General features: G+C 37.2%; 1 protein-coding gene across 4 annotated transcripts in view; it reads right to left on the reverse strand.

Moving 5' to 3' along the window:
• The window catches only part of tdrd3 (tudor domain containing 3), a 29,112-nt gene extending 11,475 nt beyond the window's left edge, over nt 1-17,637 (reverse strand). For all 4 annotated transcript variants that reach the window (XR_014625852.1, XM_084395123.1, XM_084395122.1 and 1 more), the window contains exons 1-10: nt 17,434-17,637; nt 14,753-14,843; nt 14,521-14,586; nt 14,020-14,180; nt 6,885-7,026; nt 5,526-5,597; nt 5,298-5,447; nt 3,924-4,073; nt 2,465-2,636; nt 311-433 (exon numbers count right to left, since the gene is read on the reverse strand). Coding sequence is in view for 3 of the 4 variants with exons in the window: in XM_084395123.1 (XP_084251249.1) it covers nt 311-433; nt 2,465-2,636; nt 3,924-4,073; nt 5,298-5,447; nt 5,526-5,597; nt 6,885-7,026; nt 14,020-14,180; nt 14,521-14,586; nt 14,753-14,843; nt 17,434-17,471 (1,165 nt within the window). In the remaining variant the exon portion in view is untranslated. The remainder of the gene's footprint in view (nt 1-310; nt 434-2,464; nt 2,637-3,923; nt 4,074-5,297; nt 5,448-5,525; nt 5,598-6,884; nt 7,027-14,019; nt 14,181-14,520; nt 14,587-14,752; nt 14,844-17,433) is intronic.
• Between the last annotated feature and the right edge of the window lie 827 nt (nt 17,638-18,464).

Consider the following 18,464-nt stretch of genomic DNA (forward strand, 5'->3'; position numbering starts at 1 on the left):
CTTTTTTATAACCCATCCGTTTAAATTATATTAAGCCTTAAAGTTCTGCATAATTAAGGGCGTGGCCACTTGAGTGACAGGTGGATCGCCGCTGATGTCACTACTAGCCGTTTGTCTGCTGTGTGTTAGCATCACCTCAGCTAATCGGTTTTCCGGGAGTGACGCTGCCAAGATGGCGACGGCCGACTCCGCCCACTTTAGGCTCTTCAGAAACACTACAGGTGATGTCACGGACACTACGCCCATATTTTTTTACAGTCTATAAAAGCACCACAAAAACATAATAAAGGCTAAATAAATCCGAATGTACCGTCAATGGAGAATGTTCCCATTTTAGACTCTAGGAAGTCAAACAGTGTGCTGGGCCCAGACGGTCTTCCTCCTGCTTCCTCATCCTCATCCGGTCTGGATCGCCCCCGTCCACGGCCCTTTCCTGTTAGACGACAAATAAAGCGTCAAATTACAAGGACAATTGTGCCAGTGAGTTTGTGAGTCGGTACTTTCTGAGCTCTCCTCTCGCCTTTGCGTTCGTATTCAGCATGGGTGTGCGATATACATCGTCTACGATAATCTTGTGATTGTTGTTTTAACGATGTGCAATCTGTCATTATAGGATATATCCCTCACATAGAGAGTGCACGTATACACTATGTGAGGTAGTCTAGTATGTTAGACTTCCACTGCGTGATTTACTCCATTAAATGCATTTATAATGCCCTAAATAGTCAAGATAAGGGGCACAAATACCTCTGTATGTCTTTAATATTTATATAATTTAACATAGTTAATCAATATCACACGAAGAGTGCAGTTCTTTGTAAACGTACAAATGTGATATTGATTATATACAACAGTTCAATAAACAAGAAGTTAATATTTTAAGACAATATTGTCTGTTTTTGCTCTGTTTCGCCAACAGAAATAGTTCCAAACAAAGCAACAGGAATATTGCATCTCTGAGCAACACATGGTGAATGAATGAATCGGCTGAATGAATGATTCAGTGACTCACTCATTAACACTGACTTGCTGTTGCCACCAACTAATGGGTTTTAATTTCACATTTAAAATATCTTTTTATTTTTTAAATCATTTCTAATATCAATATTCAACTTTTTATGTTTAAAACATCAAAACATTATTTATGCATTTGTAACTGCAGGTTAAATGCATTCATGTCCCTCTGAGCTCCATTAAATCTGTGTAATTGCATCTATAAATGCCAGATATACCCCTGGTTTCACAGACAGGGCTTAAGACTAGTCCTAGACTAAAATGTAAGTCTGAGCTGTTTCCACTGAAATAAACTTGCACTGACTGATCTTAAAAATATATCAGTGCCTTTTTAGTTTTAAGATGCACATCGGTAATGTTTTTTTCTAAGCATGTTTATAAAAATTACTTAAATGTCCTAATTGATCTATGGTCTAATCCTGGCTTAGTCTAAGCCCTGTCTGTGAAACCGGGCCATAATGTTTTTGTCGATATCACACACTCCTAGCGATTGATCTTGCATTAACATCCTGTTTCATTATATTTCCACACAAAATTACATTTTGGGAAATAATTGCAATGCAGTTTGTGTGCAAAGTCCAGAACAGAGATCGGCCGAAATTAAACAAAATCCTGCCGTTCTTTCCTCTAAACACACGATTGGCAACCGGACGATTGTGTTTATCAGTGGGTTTTATTGCATTTGATTGTTTTTATTGCAGAATGAACTGAATACACAGGAAAAATTTATCTACGCAAACAAAGAAAACGCTCACCCTAAAACGAATCCTACAAGTCTTGTAAGAAACCAACACAATCCTGCCCTGCATCTGCCACCTTCTTTCATGAGAAGCTGCGCATCTAGTGACTATCTGAAGGTTTCTGGGGCCGGTTTCACAAAGCTATTTTAGAGCGGTCTATAGTGTTAGACAAGTCTAACATTCGCTCATAGACTAGGCTAATGCAAGTTAGACTGTTTCACAAAAATAAAGACTGACTTAATTTAGACCAAAAACATTAGACCCCTCTTACCCCCAGGCTAACTCAGGTCTAAGACTCTGTTACCTTGGCAACCAGCAGCAACAATCAGTTACATTACAAACAGCCAAGATAAAAGGGAAAATGGCTCATAATTGAAACATTTCTTCTTGTTACTTCATTCTCCGCTAAATTTCCCAAGTAAAATGTCCTTGTAACTGTTATACTCCTCCAACAAACACATTCTTCACTGGGGTAAACGGCACTGAGCGGTTGAATGCGCTTACTCGATCCGCCATGTTTTTTGTTTTGAAAAGTGTCTTAATTTACCCAGAATGCATTGCAGTGTAGTCCTACTTAAGATAGTGCTTTGTGCATCGGTCTGATTTAGATGTCTATCTGAAGTCTGACTATCTACTATATCTAAGCCACAGTCAAAGTCTATCTGTGTGAAACCGGCCCCTGATCTTTCCTCGGCACCAGAAGGCTTTACCTCGAGGAGGCGGGCGGCTCTGCTCGGTTTGGGCCGCTTTGGGCTGGTTGGTTCCGGTGAGCAGATAGTTGAGGGCCGCCTCCAGGTTATTGTTGTGATCCAGCAAGGCTTGTCTTGCCGCCTCACGGTTGAAGCCCATCTCCATGATGTCCCTCAAAGCTCGCTCATCAACCTTGAAGAGACAGCAGAAACATGAAACAAATTTGATGAACTCGAGGGTCATCGAGCATTGCATTACAATCCATCAAGCAGGGACAAAAGCACATGTAGGAAACATGCAGAGCACTTCTGGAGAACACAAATGAAGCAGAACAGTCAAGGACACCAAGGGGTCACATCCACTGATCGTTTACTCAGAGAAGGCATTTACGTGCTGCTCTACTGGCGTTAGAAGAAAATGATGGCATATAATTATTCATAAAAGCCCATCGTACAATTTTTAGGCACTTGAGATGTTTTTCCAGATTGTTATTTAAGAAACACAGTGGAATTTATAATCTATTAGCAGTACCTTTGTCATTTTTTAAAAGAAATTAATAGTTTTATTCAGTATTCAGCAAGGACACATTAAATCAATCGAAAGTGACAATTTACAATAAGGTTTCATTTAATGTATTAACTAGCATGAACTAACAGATTTATTAATCTTTGTTAATGTTAGTTAATAAAAATACAGCTGTTATTTGTTAGTTCACGGTGCATTAATGTTAACGAACACAACTTTTGATTTTAATAATGTATTAGTAAATGTTGAAATGAACATGAACTAAGATTAATAAATGCTGTATAGAAGTATTGTTCATTGTTAGTTTAAGTTAACTAATGAAACCGTATGGTAACGTGTTACCAAAATGCATCAGTTTTCCCCAAAATATGAAGCAGCACAACTGTTTTCAACATTGATAATAATCAGAAAAGCGTCAAATCATCATATTAGAATGATTTCTGAAGGGTCATGTGACACTGAAGACTGATGCTGAAAATTCAGCTTTGATCACAGGATATAAGTGACACTTTACTGTATATTCACATAGAAATCAGATATTTTAAAGGAACATGCTAGCAGTATGCTAGCTGGAGCCATTTACTTCCAGTCTTTGTGCTAAGCTAGGCTAGCGGTGGGTGCGTCAGACAGAGTTACGGCACGCACGGAGACGAGAAGGGTATGTATGGACTTATCTAACTCTGGGGGATACGGTGAATAAGCTAAAGATCCAAAAAGTCGGCGTGTTCCTTTAACTCTAATAATATTTCAGGTTTTTTACTGTATTTTTGATCAAATAAATGCAGCCTTGGTGAGCAGAAGAGAAAAAACATCTATAAAATCTCTGTTTATATTCCCAGATGCAACAACACTCAAGTCCAAAAAACACATTTTTACATTTTATGATACTTTTTACTGTTCATTTCAACTTTAAAACTGCTGACAAAACACCATTTATTTTTATGGTGATCTTACCAAATCTCTGTAAACTCCCTCTGACTTGTTCTCCGTCCAGGGCTTCTCTCTCTCCTCTCTTCTTCTCTGATAGGTGTCTCGACTCCTGTAGGAGGATCCTGGATTGGCAAGGTTTCCTCCGGCATTACCTCCGCCGCCAAACGTTCGCGTCTAGAAGAAAACAGAGAGCATTATGAAAAACACAAAACACTGATGCCACTCCTGCATTATAAGATCAGATTTCCTCCATTAATACACACAACTATTGCACATTTCTGGACATCATGAGTCAAGCTGGGTTTTGAAACACAGTCCAGGTGTAATCATTTCTGTGGTGTTCACTTGTCACGTTACATTCATAATTACATACTCGAAATCAAACATTTCTTCATTAAATAGCGGAGAATATTAAGTTCACCCATGGCCTGAGGATACAGCCATGAGAACGAACAAATTCAATTATATACAGCTTTAATACATCAATATTTCATTATCAAAAGGTGCTACTTTGTTGCAGGGAATGAAAGCGATATTTATTCTGAATTGAAATGCCAATATCGTAGTGAAAGTAAGTTCTGTAAAATGCTGAAATCTGAGGGTTACATGTACACCACACTTCAACGGTTTAGAATTATGAAGAGTTTTAATGTTTTTGGAAGAGTCTTATGCTCAACAGGGCTTCATTTATTTGATCAAAAATACAGTAAAACAGTGAAATATTATTACGAGTTAAAATAACTGTTTTCTAAGTGAATACATAGTAAAGTGTAATTTATTCCTGTGATCAAAGCTGAATTTTCAGCATCATTACTCCAGTCTTCAGTGTCACATGATCCTTCAGAAATCACTCTAATATGATGATTTGCTGCTCAGAAATTGTCAATTTTAATTGGTGCACAATTTTTAAAAATAGGTTCTCATTATTATTTTGCTTCTTAATTTTTTTGTATTTTTATTCATGAATCTTTCATGAATAGGAAGTTCAAAAGAACAGCATTTATTTGAAATAAAATCTTTGCTAACATTAAAAATTATTTAAATGTCACTTTTGATCAAATTAATGCATCCTTGCCTAATAAATAATTTTTTACTTTTGCAAATCTAGCAAAATCCTCATATCAGAATGATTTCTGAAGGGTCATGTGACACTGAAGACTGGAGTAATGATGAAAATCACAGGAATAAATTACACTTTACTTTATATTCACATATATATTAAACTATAATAATATTTCACTGTTTTACAGTATTTTTGATCAAATAAATGCAGCAGAAGAGACTCCTTCAAATCGTAATCATTCCAAACATTTGACCCGAGATGTTCACTCATTTCACAACATCTTCAAACACAGTATTAAACACATCTGGTAATAATCGCTCTGGACGACAGCGCACCTCTTTGCTCTTGGCGACCTCGGCGATAGCAGCGGTTCTCTGTTTCTCAAACTCGTCGTTGTCGTCAGCAGATTTGACAGTGTTTGCGCTCTGAAGGGTCTTCCTCTGGTCCAGGGCTCTGCTGTCCACCTGCTCCTTATGAGCACATTTCTACACACAGATCATACAGCAGATTATACAACAACACTCTCCTGGAGACTCAGATCAGCAGATGTAAAGAGTCCTGACCTGTCCGAAGGGAACGAATGGAGGAGGTCCACCTTCTGCACCGATGTTCCTGCGGTTGTGCTTGGCCAGGCTCTTTCAGAGGAAGAAGTTGAAGGTTTCATTAAGATACAGATTCAGACACCTTCAACATTTCTCACATCATCACAGTTTATTCGCTATAGTTTAGAAAATGGTAATAAAATATGAGCAGAACTCAGTTGATATTTGACTGGTTTTGTCCGTTCTGTTAGACTGCCTCACACATGAATGATGTTGAATATCTGTCAGCTGTTAAATTTAACTACACAATTAGATAATACCAGTTTAGCTCAACCAATCACCAAGCAATGCTTCATTTTGTCCAGTCTGTGGTGTAAAAAGAGCATTAGCAATTAAAGAAAAAACACTTGCTCAGGTCAAAGTTATGAATCATTTTTGATCCCAAGAATTATTGGGTGTAATATGTCACAGTTTACTTTATTTTGCTCTCCTCACTGATGTGAGCTATAGTGTCCTGATCACACACTAGTGAAAAAATAGCAATAATTATATCTGGTGTCTGAATAATCTTTGATTTGACTGTATGTGAATATAGTGAATCCAGAGAGGGGAGAAAAATCTAAAGTCATTTACACATCAAGGTGAATAAAGAAATGTGTCTTATGCTTTCTGGCTTTGATTGATAATTAAAATAAATGTGTGTCATCCATCACTGAGCTGAACCATGATATTAACAGATGGCTACAGGCACTGCTTGACACCGTGGCTTCGGTTTCTTAACTTTTAATGAATACAACCTTTAAAGAGGGCATATTTTCATGTTTCAATATTTTACACCTTTGCATCTCTTCACTTCTCCCCAGAGCCCACTTAAAATGTTAGGTTTCTTGCACTAAAAAAAAAGTTCTGATTTAGTTTAGTTTCATGATTTTACACCCACTTTCTGACATTTTGTAGCAGTTTGGGCTACAGTGTATTTAAGAATTCCATATGTAAATTTCCTCTGTTGTGATTGGCTCCGTGTGCTGATGTCGTTCAAAAGGACGGGTCAAATTGATCAACTAAAAGATGTATTTCAAACGAAATTAGCATGATCATTACATAGTAGAGTGAACCTTTATTTAATAGAAGCAAGAAGAAGAAAAAAACTGTTTTCTACAATGTCTCCATTAAACTACATGTGAATACATTCATAATAAAAGAGAGAAAAATGTAGATTTTCCTGTAGCTCAAGGCAGCATTGGCGCTTGTAACGCCAAGGTCATGGGTTCGATTCCCAGGGAAAGCAAGAATTGACGAGAATGTAAATGTGTACCTTGAAATGCAATGTAAGTCGCTTTGGATAAAAGCGTAAATGTGAATGTAAAACATGCATCTCACCCTCTGAAACTCCCACTTCTCAATCATGTGGTCCACCTCGCCTCCGAGAACGGAGATCTTGGAATCGTCCAATAGCAGGATGCCGTTCTTAACCTGAACGACCCCCAGGAGCTTCACTTTGGTCCCAGGCGGCGTGTTCAGACTGAAAGTGGAGCGGAAATCAAATTAAAGTGGATCGGCCATCATTACTCCGGTCTTCAGTGTCACATGATCCTTCAGAAATCATCCTAATATGAGGATTTGATGCTCAAGAAACATCTATGATTATTATCAGTGTTGAAAATAAACTTTTAAAATATTCTTTGATTAATAGAAAGTTTTTTTAAAACAACAAATGTTTTTGTCTTTACTGTCACTTTTGATCACTTTAATGTGTCCTCGCTGAATCAAAGTATTAATTTCTTACAACAACAACAACAAAATCGTTGTTGACCTCACTTTCCAGCTCATAAAAATAAATAAAAAGTAAAGAAATGAAATCATACAGTATTTTAAAGGAGAAAAAAGCAATGCACTGTTGCAAACATTAAGATCTGATACACATTTTCCACACAAATGTCACTCTCATTACTGCATTACAGCTTTTATTCTCATTAAAATAAGAATTTGGGAGGAAAAGTGTGCATATCTGAAACGAAGAGAAGTCGCAGTCTTTAATAAGTCTGTATATGATAAGCACCAGTATAATTTCTGAATTTTTCCTTTTGATTCTGGGGTAAAATGTGAGCAAGGGATTTTTTAGGAGACCCCAAAATAGGTCAAGTTTCCCTTATTTGGCGTCTGCAATGACTTTCCAGAAAAAGTGGTGGTGAGAGAATTTACAATTCATAATTGCACTTCTCTGCTTTACTTGCTTCTATTTCCTGGTTGTCAATCAAGGTTTTTTTTTTTCTCTGATGTTTTTCAGCTTTAGTAAGTGTGGGGCATTTGCTGTAAGTTGGGATTAAGAACTGGCTGTTTGACTTTAATTAAAGATTAAAGGAGGGGGAGAAGGGATGGATTGAGAGAGAGGAACTCTATTTTGCCCTCACAAACACTCTAATACCCCGAGGAGAGAAGTGGAGCAGTGAATTTTCCAAAACGCAGGCTTATTTCTTCAAATGTGTGCAACCCTGATCAAATGTTAATGCATCTGCAGAAGAAGCTCCTGCTAAAAATACATGCTCTCCGACACGCCAAATAAACTCGCCCTCAAGAACACAGGCGAGCTCTCGTTAGAAGAGCCCGGGGAGTTTGACATGTGACGCGACTATTGCAATTACAGACTTTCCTGACCAGTCCATCGGCTCGAAACTCAAAGGAGCCGATGCGATCCGAACCCCCCCCGAGCCGTCAGACAAAACACTGTGTGTTCCAGCACAATGCTCCGGTTCATGCAAACGGCTCCACTTTCAGTCGAAGCTGAAATAATCATTTGAGACGAGCAACACCAAACTGGAATTGTAAAGATTTTATGCATTTAGCAGAAAGATGGTGGTGAAAATCCAGCGTTTAATGTTGTTTATGTGTCTATGTGGTGTTTTTAATCTGCTTTAAGACAAAGCATGTGTAAGTTCATAAGTCGACACCATTGCTGAGTATTTCCTCCTTAAAACTGCAGTGAACCAAAGACAGTCTCAAAAACACGCTTTGAAATCGCTGGTGTTTCTGACGTCACAAACTACCTTGTAACCAATCAGATCAACGTGTGATCGTCAACCAGTGGATCACTGAGCTGGAGGCGGGGCTCATTCGCATATTCATAGAACCGCGAATACTAAATGAGGCAAGGGTGTCGAGTTACATTCAAGATATTTTAAAGGTCCCGTTCTATGTGATCCCATGTTTCAAACTTTAGTTAGTGTGTAATGTTGTTGTTAGAGTATAAATAATATCTGTAAAATTATAAAGCTCAAAGTTCAATGCCAAGCGAGATATTTTATTTAACAGAAGTTGACTACAACGAACGGCTGGATTGGACTACACCCCTCTACATCCTGCTTTAATGATGTCACTAGAACCGTAACCTCCGCCCACAGGAACACAGGCGTATTGATGGCGAAATGTCAACAGACATGGTTGATGTTTATCTATAATCGGATACCGCAAAAGTTTAATTCGAAGTTGTTAGTTTGCTCTGTCCATTTCACCACGGACTGTTTTTCTAACCTGGAATAATATCAAGCAGGCTTCTCTCAGCGTTTCATACTGACGAAGGGGACTATTTCAACTATATTCCAGCAAGCGGTAAGTAGTGATTTAATATGGAAGTAGCGATCACTCTTCACATCGTCCGTTTCACTTAGTAGGATGAAAATAATCTTACTTAAACTGTGATTAATATACAGAAAGCGATCAAAGAACAATCCCTTTCCAATCGCCCAAGCTGTCAATCACACAGCGCGAGTTTATCTGGACACTTGCCAAAACTCGTTATGAAATCAATGACGCTGTTACACTGCACAACGAAGCTCTTACTGTATTTATATACTTCATGTTTGCATTGGTGAAATCATTAGTGAGAGTGCAGAAACTGCGTTGCAATGATAAGATCTTTCACGCGATCAACAGGCTGTCATCTGCTCAGTGCTCATCACTGCAACCTTTTATGTGATGGTAATAGATCTAAATACTTAAAAAACTTCTCATGATTCGTTAATCCAGATAGCTGTAATAGTAAAAACGTATAATAGCTGTAATAGTAAAAGTTTTCCAGATAGTTCCACATGTAATGCCAGATATTTCATATGCAAGCATGTCAGCCAATCACAGCAGAGGGCGTTTACACTGAAGTCTCACAGCAGACACGCCCCTTCAAACAGAGTGTTCAAACCAGAGAATGAAATCAGGCTAGGAAATATGCCTTTTATTTCTAAATTATAACAATTTTTGATCTAAAAAACATACTGACATTATAAGGGCACCCCTGGAAACATTATAAAATAATAAAAATAATCCATGGAATGGGACCTTTAAGGCATGAAAACATTTTTTTCAAGATTTTTTTTTTAAATATGTCATTTTGGTGATCAAAGATGAGCTTAAAGGGATAAAATTTACCATTTTTTAAGTAAAATTTAAGTTCCCATACAGTCAATAATTGTATCCCTTAAAACTCATCTTGACACATTTAAACGTTTTTTCCTGTGAAAATAGTTTCTTCATGGCTTAAAATATCTTGAATGTAACTCGACACCCTTTGCTTCATGAATATGCAAATGAGTCCCCGCCTCCACTCACTTACAGCTGCTCGGATAACTTGATCCACTCGCTCGACTGTAGTAAACGACACGATTGCAAGTGGAAATATTGGTTTACTTCAGACAAATATGTTTGAACCAGAAACTGATGGAGAAGAAGAGGAAGAGTGAGCTATACAGGTTCGTCTACAAGATCAAGATTTTATACAATGTCGGACACATTGATATGATTAGCGTTTGTCTCGACTACGTTATCAAACAGCTAATAATGTGTTGCTAATGTCACACACACACACGTTCCCGTTCCCCATCTCAGAGTCACAGCTCCTTCTGAACATCAGCATCAGACATCATAGAAAGTCCGTGGAGGAAAGCCCCGCCCCCTCGTGATGCGATTGGTCACATGTTAGTCTTCAGTAGTTTTCAGGAGAAACTACTCTACGAAGCTGCTGTTGACTGATGACTTTACACATGGTGTGTCTTAAAGCATATTAAAAACACCCCAGACATATAAACAACATTAAAAGCTGGATTGGTTAATTATTTCTATGCATTAAGCATCATATTCCTAATGTAAATAACCAAAGTCAAACTACACTTTATAAGCATGCAATGCCATCATACACGTGTTGCAACTCTGCGTTAGTAATTCCGCAAGGGAATGAAGGAGGCTTTGAGCTCTAATGAACAGCTTCATTCTGTATGTGATCGACAGGCGTGGATGTGGAGAGAGAGCGAGCGAAGGGACGGATGAATAAAGAGCGCTCTGTTCTTCAAACGGCACAACAACACAGTCTCCACCTGTAGATGCTGGCCGACGGCCACGTGGGATTGGTGGGATCTGAGCCAATCAGAAGCTCTGAAACTGGGATTAAAGGAAGGGGAGTACAAGGAAAGCACCGAAAAGGTCATTTGAATTTGAAGCGGCTTTACAAGATTACAGTGTCAGATTCCTTGGGTTTGTGTCTGACACTGTCAAAAAAATTTGATTTTGAAATTGTAAAAGTTGCCAAGATTATTGGAGTACGTTATACAAGAAAACACTATTTCACGATTAATTCAATGCAATTCTTAGTAATCATTTGTGAAATTTAATAGCAATTTCTGAGTGAAAATTAGCGGCATTGATTTGAGCAAACCCTTAATATTATGTCTTAAACTTTCACAATTCAAGGCTTTAGAGACACTGTTATAAGGTTTATGCAGTTTTTGCATATTTTATGCAGTTGACAAGTTCATTAGAGGTATACTATGTCTGTTTTTTTAATTAACTAATTTAAATAACGAGTCAAAACATCATCAATCCTTTTTCCAAAACGTTAATTGACCTGTCAGGATGGTTTTGGCGGGAAATTGCGTACATACGTCACTCGCCCACAGTACGTCACAGTAAATAGAGTAAAGTTGCTCCGGCTGCTTTGCCGTGTGTGTGTGTGTGTGTGTGTGTGTGTGTGTAGAATGGCTTTAGGAGATGGAGAACTGAGGGAAATGTTGTAAAAGCGATGCAGAGATGGTGTTTTATTACTCAGCAGGAGAGTAAGAGTTTTAATGAACCTGTATAGCTCACTCTTCCTCTTCTTCTCCATCAGTTTCTGGTTCAAACATATTTGGCTGAAGTAAACCAATATTTCCACTTGCAATCGTGTCGTTTACTACAGTTGAGCGAGTGGATCAGGTAATCCGAGCTGAGTGAGTGAGTGGAGGCGGGGACTCATTTGCATATTCATGAAGCAAAGGGTGTCGAGTTACATTCAAGATATTTTAAGGCATGAAGAAACTATTTTCACAGGAAAAAAAACGTTTAAATGTGTCAAGATGAGTTTTAAGGGATACAATTATTGACTGTATGGGAACTTAAAAAAAAATTAAAGTTCCCCTGTAGTGAATTTTATCCCTTTAAACTCATCTTTGATCACCAAAATGACATATTGAAAAAAAAAATCTTGAAAAAAATGTCTTAATGCCTTAAAATATCTTGAATGTAACTCGACACCCTTGTCTCATTTAGTATTCGTGGTTCTATGAATATGCAAATGAGCTCCGCCTCCACTCACTCAGCTCAGAGATCCACCCAAAAAATGTTTTCATGCCTTACATTATCTTGAACAGATAAAGTGTCATATGGGTCTCTCTAACAGAGTTCAGTGTAAAGCAGGATCTATAGTGAAGATTATGTCATTATGGTTGTTTCAGCTCATGTGTGGGAGTTTATTTTTTAAGATCCGTGTCTATAAATGGGCAAAACTACAGTATCTTGAGATCCTTTAGTCTAAACTGGTTATATCTGAAGCCTAGTAGTGAATGTTTTATGAGCAGAAGGATAATCTCTCTCTCTCTTTTAGTTATGAGAAAGAGCTATATTAATCCTCAGTCACTCAGAGCCGAAGCACAACCAACAACAATGTTCTTCCGAAAAAAAAAGAAGTTTTTTTAAGAGCTAGAGCGGGAAAAGTCTGTGTTCCTTTAAAAAAACACAAAAGTGTCACATTCTTGGCACACACACAACACAAACACACAGTTTTTTCCGCATTTCAGAATGACATTGATGATTTAGTTTCACTGAGCGAAGGAGAAAATGAGCCTGAAGTAAAATCAAAAGCAACTCAGCGACACGACCCTGAATGACCCTGTAGGAGCGTGAACATCAATTCAGTGTCTGTGGCAGAACTGCGCTTTCCCACTACATCAAAACCTCTTTCTTCTGACTCCAGGCAATTACAGAACCTCTTATCGTATTAAAGGCTGCGTTTAATCAAACCCTGGGTTTTTGGCCTCATTATGGGCCACTTCACTGTGTCTGACGGGCCGAGACATTATTTCATTAAATTACCCCGTCCAATTAGACGTGCTTCAATTAAATATCCGAGGTACTAGATTTCACAGCCACGAGACGTGAGGGAGGGAAATTCTGTGAGGTTTATATATCGCACTTACTTGCCAAATCTTGACGTTTGAAATCAATAAGCTTGATCAAATTAGCCAAAATATCTAATAAACCGTCACGTCAGGTGGAGGGAATGTGCAGAACGTTCTACAGAATTCCACGGGAACGGATTCCACACTATCTAGTGCGCAGAGTAAGCATAGATGTGCACTGGAACTACAGTATCCCACAATGCACTTGAAGTAACAGCAGGCACCAATTTTTAACATCTCTTTCTCTATTCAGGGTTCGTACAGACACTATAAAAAGAAATTTCAGGACTTTTCAAGCACTAACTTTTTAGGTTTTCAAGGACAACTATCAGAGATCGCACTTATCAAACAATATCTTTGGGATTTTTTTAAACTCAAAGTACAGATATAAGGTGCCTAAAACACAACGCATTTAATAATGCAAAGTTTATAATGGCTATTATCGTTTCAATAAGTAATATTTTATATTATAATGTTCCCGTTGGCCCACTTCGTATCGGGAAAAGGGCTGATGGGGGTTTATGTGGTGTTCGTTTTGCGTGAAAAGATTGTATTTGTGTTTTTAGAAGAAAAAAAAAATCATATATATTGTATTTTAACAAGTACCTCTTCATAAAAATGGCTGTTTTCAAGGGTTTTCCACGACTTACATTTCAAAAAGTCAAATTCAAGTAATTTTTTAGTGTAAAAATGTAATTTTTAACCATTTCAAGTGTATAAATGTCTCATGGCAGTCCCATTACACAGACAGGGTTCGTACAAGGTGCTCGTCTGTGTAATCAGACTGCCATGAGACATTTATACACAACTTTAAATAAAAAATACAAGACATGATTGATAACGAAGCCACTTGCTGAATTAAACATGCAACATAACGAGGTCATGTAACAGCAATGCAACATGTTTGATTATTTAACGCCGCATGTCGCACACTTCTTTAAATAACAGGCAGATACAAATTAATACTTTTATTCAGCATGGATTCATTAAAAAGCGCAGGAGGACAGATGCAAATATCCACAGACACACATGAGCTGTACCTGATTTTGGACAGATGTTTAAACTCGAGGCCAGTGCACAGTGTGTGTCCGTCCGTCATCTGAACACGCAGCATTCTGGGGGCCGCCTGCGACTCCTCGTGGTCTTTAGAAGCAGCGACATTACGAATCTTCTGCACCTGAAGGACACACGGACCCTCCAACTGTGGGAGAGACACAGAATACACACAGATCAGAAAACACTACGCTAAAATGGATGTAATAACGCATCAAGCATCATGAGCTTCAATTGTTGTCACAGAGAAACGCAGAATCATCATGTACTTTTGGTCAAATTAATGTTTTTTTACTCTTTTGCTTTAACATTTATTTCTCTTTACTAACAGCGCCATCTTGTGGGCGGCATGAGCAAGTGCATGCATCTCTTTATTTGCTGGACAGCGTCATCTACGCATTATTTGGGGATTTTTAGCTTAAATCCAATTGCAAAATCCCATCCATTATCTAACGATCAACATAAGTCAAGTCAGTTAGCTGTAATACCTTTTCTAATCGGCCACTGTTGATGTCCGCCGGCAGAAAGCTCTTTCCTATGGGTCTCAGATCATTCTGTGGATTATATAACACTCGTATTATTTGTGTTCTGCTTATCAAGGTGTGGCGGCTTCTGTGGAGAGCCCAAACCCAGATATACATCATCACAAGTAGACAAAGAAGCACAACTGGTTTATAAATGTGAGACTTTTGAATATGATGACAATAACGTGAGTCGTACATTTAACGCTACTTGGATGATGTCAGTCAGTGATGTTTTCTCCTTCTCTGAAGAACTTTTGCACTCCTCTATTCCTTCATCTGTCAGGAACCTGTGAAGGAAAGTGTGGATTTAGAGCAAAAGAGTTTGATTTACGTCAATCATTTAGACACAATCATCCTCGTGCAACGGACTCCCAACCTGTACTCAGATTACTTTTGACCTAGCTCGTTTATCACTGACGATTCAAAGAGTTTGTTCACCCAAAAATTTATAAAAACATCCCATAATTTACTCACCCATCCCAAGCCATGTCGTCATATATTTATCTAGTGACACTAACAGACAAATTACAATGACAATACCATATATTTTAAGGGGGTTTTTCACGCACTGTTCAGCTTTGGACTATATAACTTCAGACTAGTGGAAAGATCATCTAAAAATACACGTTTGCATTTATTTTAATGCACTTTATCTATTTGCATCTGTAGATTTCAATAGGCTCTATGCACGAACGCTGCTGACGTATTTCCGGTAGGATCTCAGCCAGCGTCTTTACTTCCGCATAGCGCGTTCTATAGGACAATTCACTTCAATAAAATTCATTTTCTCAGAAACGGAGACAACGATTTTAGAAACTGATTCGCTAGTCGGATTTCGCGCGATATGAGAGAATACTCACCCTCAAAGTTGTTGATGTAGCTCGTAATTTTTAATTTAAAGAACTTCTCTTTTTTACTCATGTGTGACAGTTTAACTGCCTTACAATATTGTTAACTTCATTCACGTTAACCGCTGGAAGTTTTTGTAAACAGCGAGTGTAATTTGCCATTATCTCCACCTAATGCAAAAACTGCTTCTGACGCAGCACCGGATGGAACTGGGCGGGCTGAGACAAAACGCGGAAGCGATCGTGCATAGAGCCTATTACAATACATATCATGAGTTTTACCATAGTAGTGTAAATGTAACTAGATGAAAAAGTTTGTAGACAAACTTTAAGTTGGCATGAAAAAGCCTTGCCAGAAAGTTTGAAGAATTTTTAAAAGCTTGAAGGTTTTTAGTTTTAATTAGTTTAAGTTTTAGTTTAGTAGTTTTAAAAGTTTGTAGAAGTTTGAAGGTTTTCAGTTTAGAAATATTAGATAGAAGGGAAGCTTAAATGAGTCTTGATTGATTAGAAATAGTACATAGAGCGGCAGCTGATGGAGTCTCATGAGCCTCTCCAACTGTCAACATTTGAATTTAGTTTGAAGTTAGAAAGAAAGAAATGAAAGAAAGAAAAAAGAAAAAGAAAGAGAGAGAAAGAAAAAGAGAGAAAGAAAGAGAAAGGAAAGAAAGATTAGTTAAAAAGATAGATAGATAGATAGAAAGAAAGAAAGAAAGAAAGAAAGAAAGAAAGAAAGAAAGAAAGAAAGAAAGAAAGAAAGAAAGAAAGAAAGAAAGAAAGAAAGAAAGAAAGAAAGAAAGAAAGAAAGAAAGATTAAATGAGTCTCAATGAATTAGAAATAGTACATAGAGCGGCAGCTGATGGAGTCTAATGAGCCTATCCAACTGTCAACATTTGAATTTAGTTTGAAGTTAGAAAGAAAGAAAAAGATTAGTTAGAAAGAAAGAAAGATTAGTTAGAAAGAAAGAAAGATTAGTTAGAAAGAAAGAAATAAAAGAAAGAAAAAAGAAAAAGAAAGAGAAAGAAAGAAAAAGAGAAAGAAAGAGAAAGGAAAGAAAGATTAGTTAAAAAGATAGATAGATAGATAGATAGATAGATAGTTAGGAAGAAAGAAAGAAAGAAAGAAAGAAAGAAAGAAAGAAAGAAAGAAAGAAAGAAAGAAAGAAAGAAAGCTTAAATGAGTCTCAATGAATTAGAAATAGTACATAGAGCGGCAGCTGATGGAGTCTAATGATCCTCTCCAACTGTCAACATTTGAATTTAGGCAGTTGAAGTTTGAATAGTCTTGGCTCAATTTGAACATTCCGCAATGAAAGTCTATGGGATTTTTCCAAGTTTTTATCAGCAATTTTAGGAAAACAGCAAGTCTGATCAGGCTAAATAGATGAAGCAACTCGAGTCAGAACAGTTTGAAGGTCTAGCTTGATTGCTGGTTGTAGCTTGAACAGTTTAGGAGGAGTTACGTGGAGAAATTAGTCTAAGAATAATAATAATAATAATCTTAAGTACAATATCAGTAAGTTGGTTTTTCCAAGTCAACCTAATGATAAACACCAATGCATCAAAGTACCATGGTATTAGCACTGGACACTTCAATATAACACTCAGCCACGTGTGAGATGTAAAGGAACTGAACTCAAGCTCAATAAACATCAACACTAAATACTGAAAGACGCTGTTAATTGTTCTTGTGACGTGTTTAATTAATTGAGATTGTGAAAGTTGACGTGACAGTCCGGACTGATTACAAGGGTATCGATTAGAATCTTCATCAGCTGAATATTAAAATATCAGACAAGATATATATTAATAATTGACAGGTAATAGGCTAGCAGTTAACAAATGTTGAACATCGTGCTAATCATTTAGTCGCTATCTGCACCCAACAGCCAGAGACAATGACATAAACTCATGAAGTGATATTAAATGAACTTATAAACTCGTGCTAAAAGTCAAACGGAGCGAGTAAACGAATGTAAACATGAGTTAGCATCATTAGCATGTTAGCCGTTAGCTCTGAGGAAAGACTCACCAGCCCTCTTCAGTGAGCGCTGAGCTCAGATCGCACATCTTCACAGAAACTGACGAGTCTGTGAGGAATCGCTGTGTGAAATATCGCTGGCTTCACATTCTGGGTTATTCAGGCTTCATTTCTACACCGTTTAGCTGCTCCTGTGATGGACAAAGACGGATAACGTCACGCGCGAACTTCCGGTACGTCACGGGTCAAAGTGGAGCTGACGTAGACATCGGATAATATTAATAATAATGTTACACTAAAGTAAAGGTGCAGTGATTTACATGTACAGTGTAGTATATATACACCGCCGTTCAAAAGATTTTTTAATATTTTTTTTATATGAGTCTCTTCTGCTCATCAAAGCTGCGGTTATTTGATCAAAAATACAGTACAATTTTTGAAATATTATTATAGTGTAAATCATCTGTTCTCTATGTGAATATATAATAAAGTGTAATTTATTCCTGTGATCAAAGCTGAATGTTCAGCATCATTACTCCAGTCTTCAGTGTCACATGATCCTTCAGAAATCACTCTAATATGAGGATTTGATGCTCAAGAAACATTTATGATTATTATCAGTGTTGAAAACAGTTGGGTAAACATTTCTCCCATGAACTGAAAGTTCAAAAGAACAGCATTTATTTTAAATAGAGTCTTTTGTAACATTAAAAATGTCTTTACTTTCACTTTTGATCAATTTGATGTGAATTTGCTGAAATAAAGTCATTTCTTTTTTTAAAAAAAGGTTATTTATAGTGTTACGAAATATTATATTTCAGATTAATACTGTTCTTTTGAACTTTCCATTCATCAAAGAAAAAATTGTAAACGACATTTTCAACACTGTAAGCATTTCATAACGATCTATTATATATATATAATTTAATATTATACTTTTTAAGTATATATCTAAATATACTTCTATTTTGTTGAGCATTTTGAGGTTCAGTGGATGAGAATGTTGGTGTAATTGTTCTTTATAACCCCGTCAGTTTGTCCTTCTAGAGAAGAGATCATGTGAAATATTGTATGTGTGAAAG

This window comes from Rutilus rutilus (assembly GCF_951802725.1).
Source record: "Rutilus rutilus genome assembly, chromosome: 22".
Lineage (NCBI taxonomy): Eukaryota > Metazoa > Chordata > Actinopteri > Cypriniformes > Leuciscidae > Rutilus > Rutilus rutilus.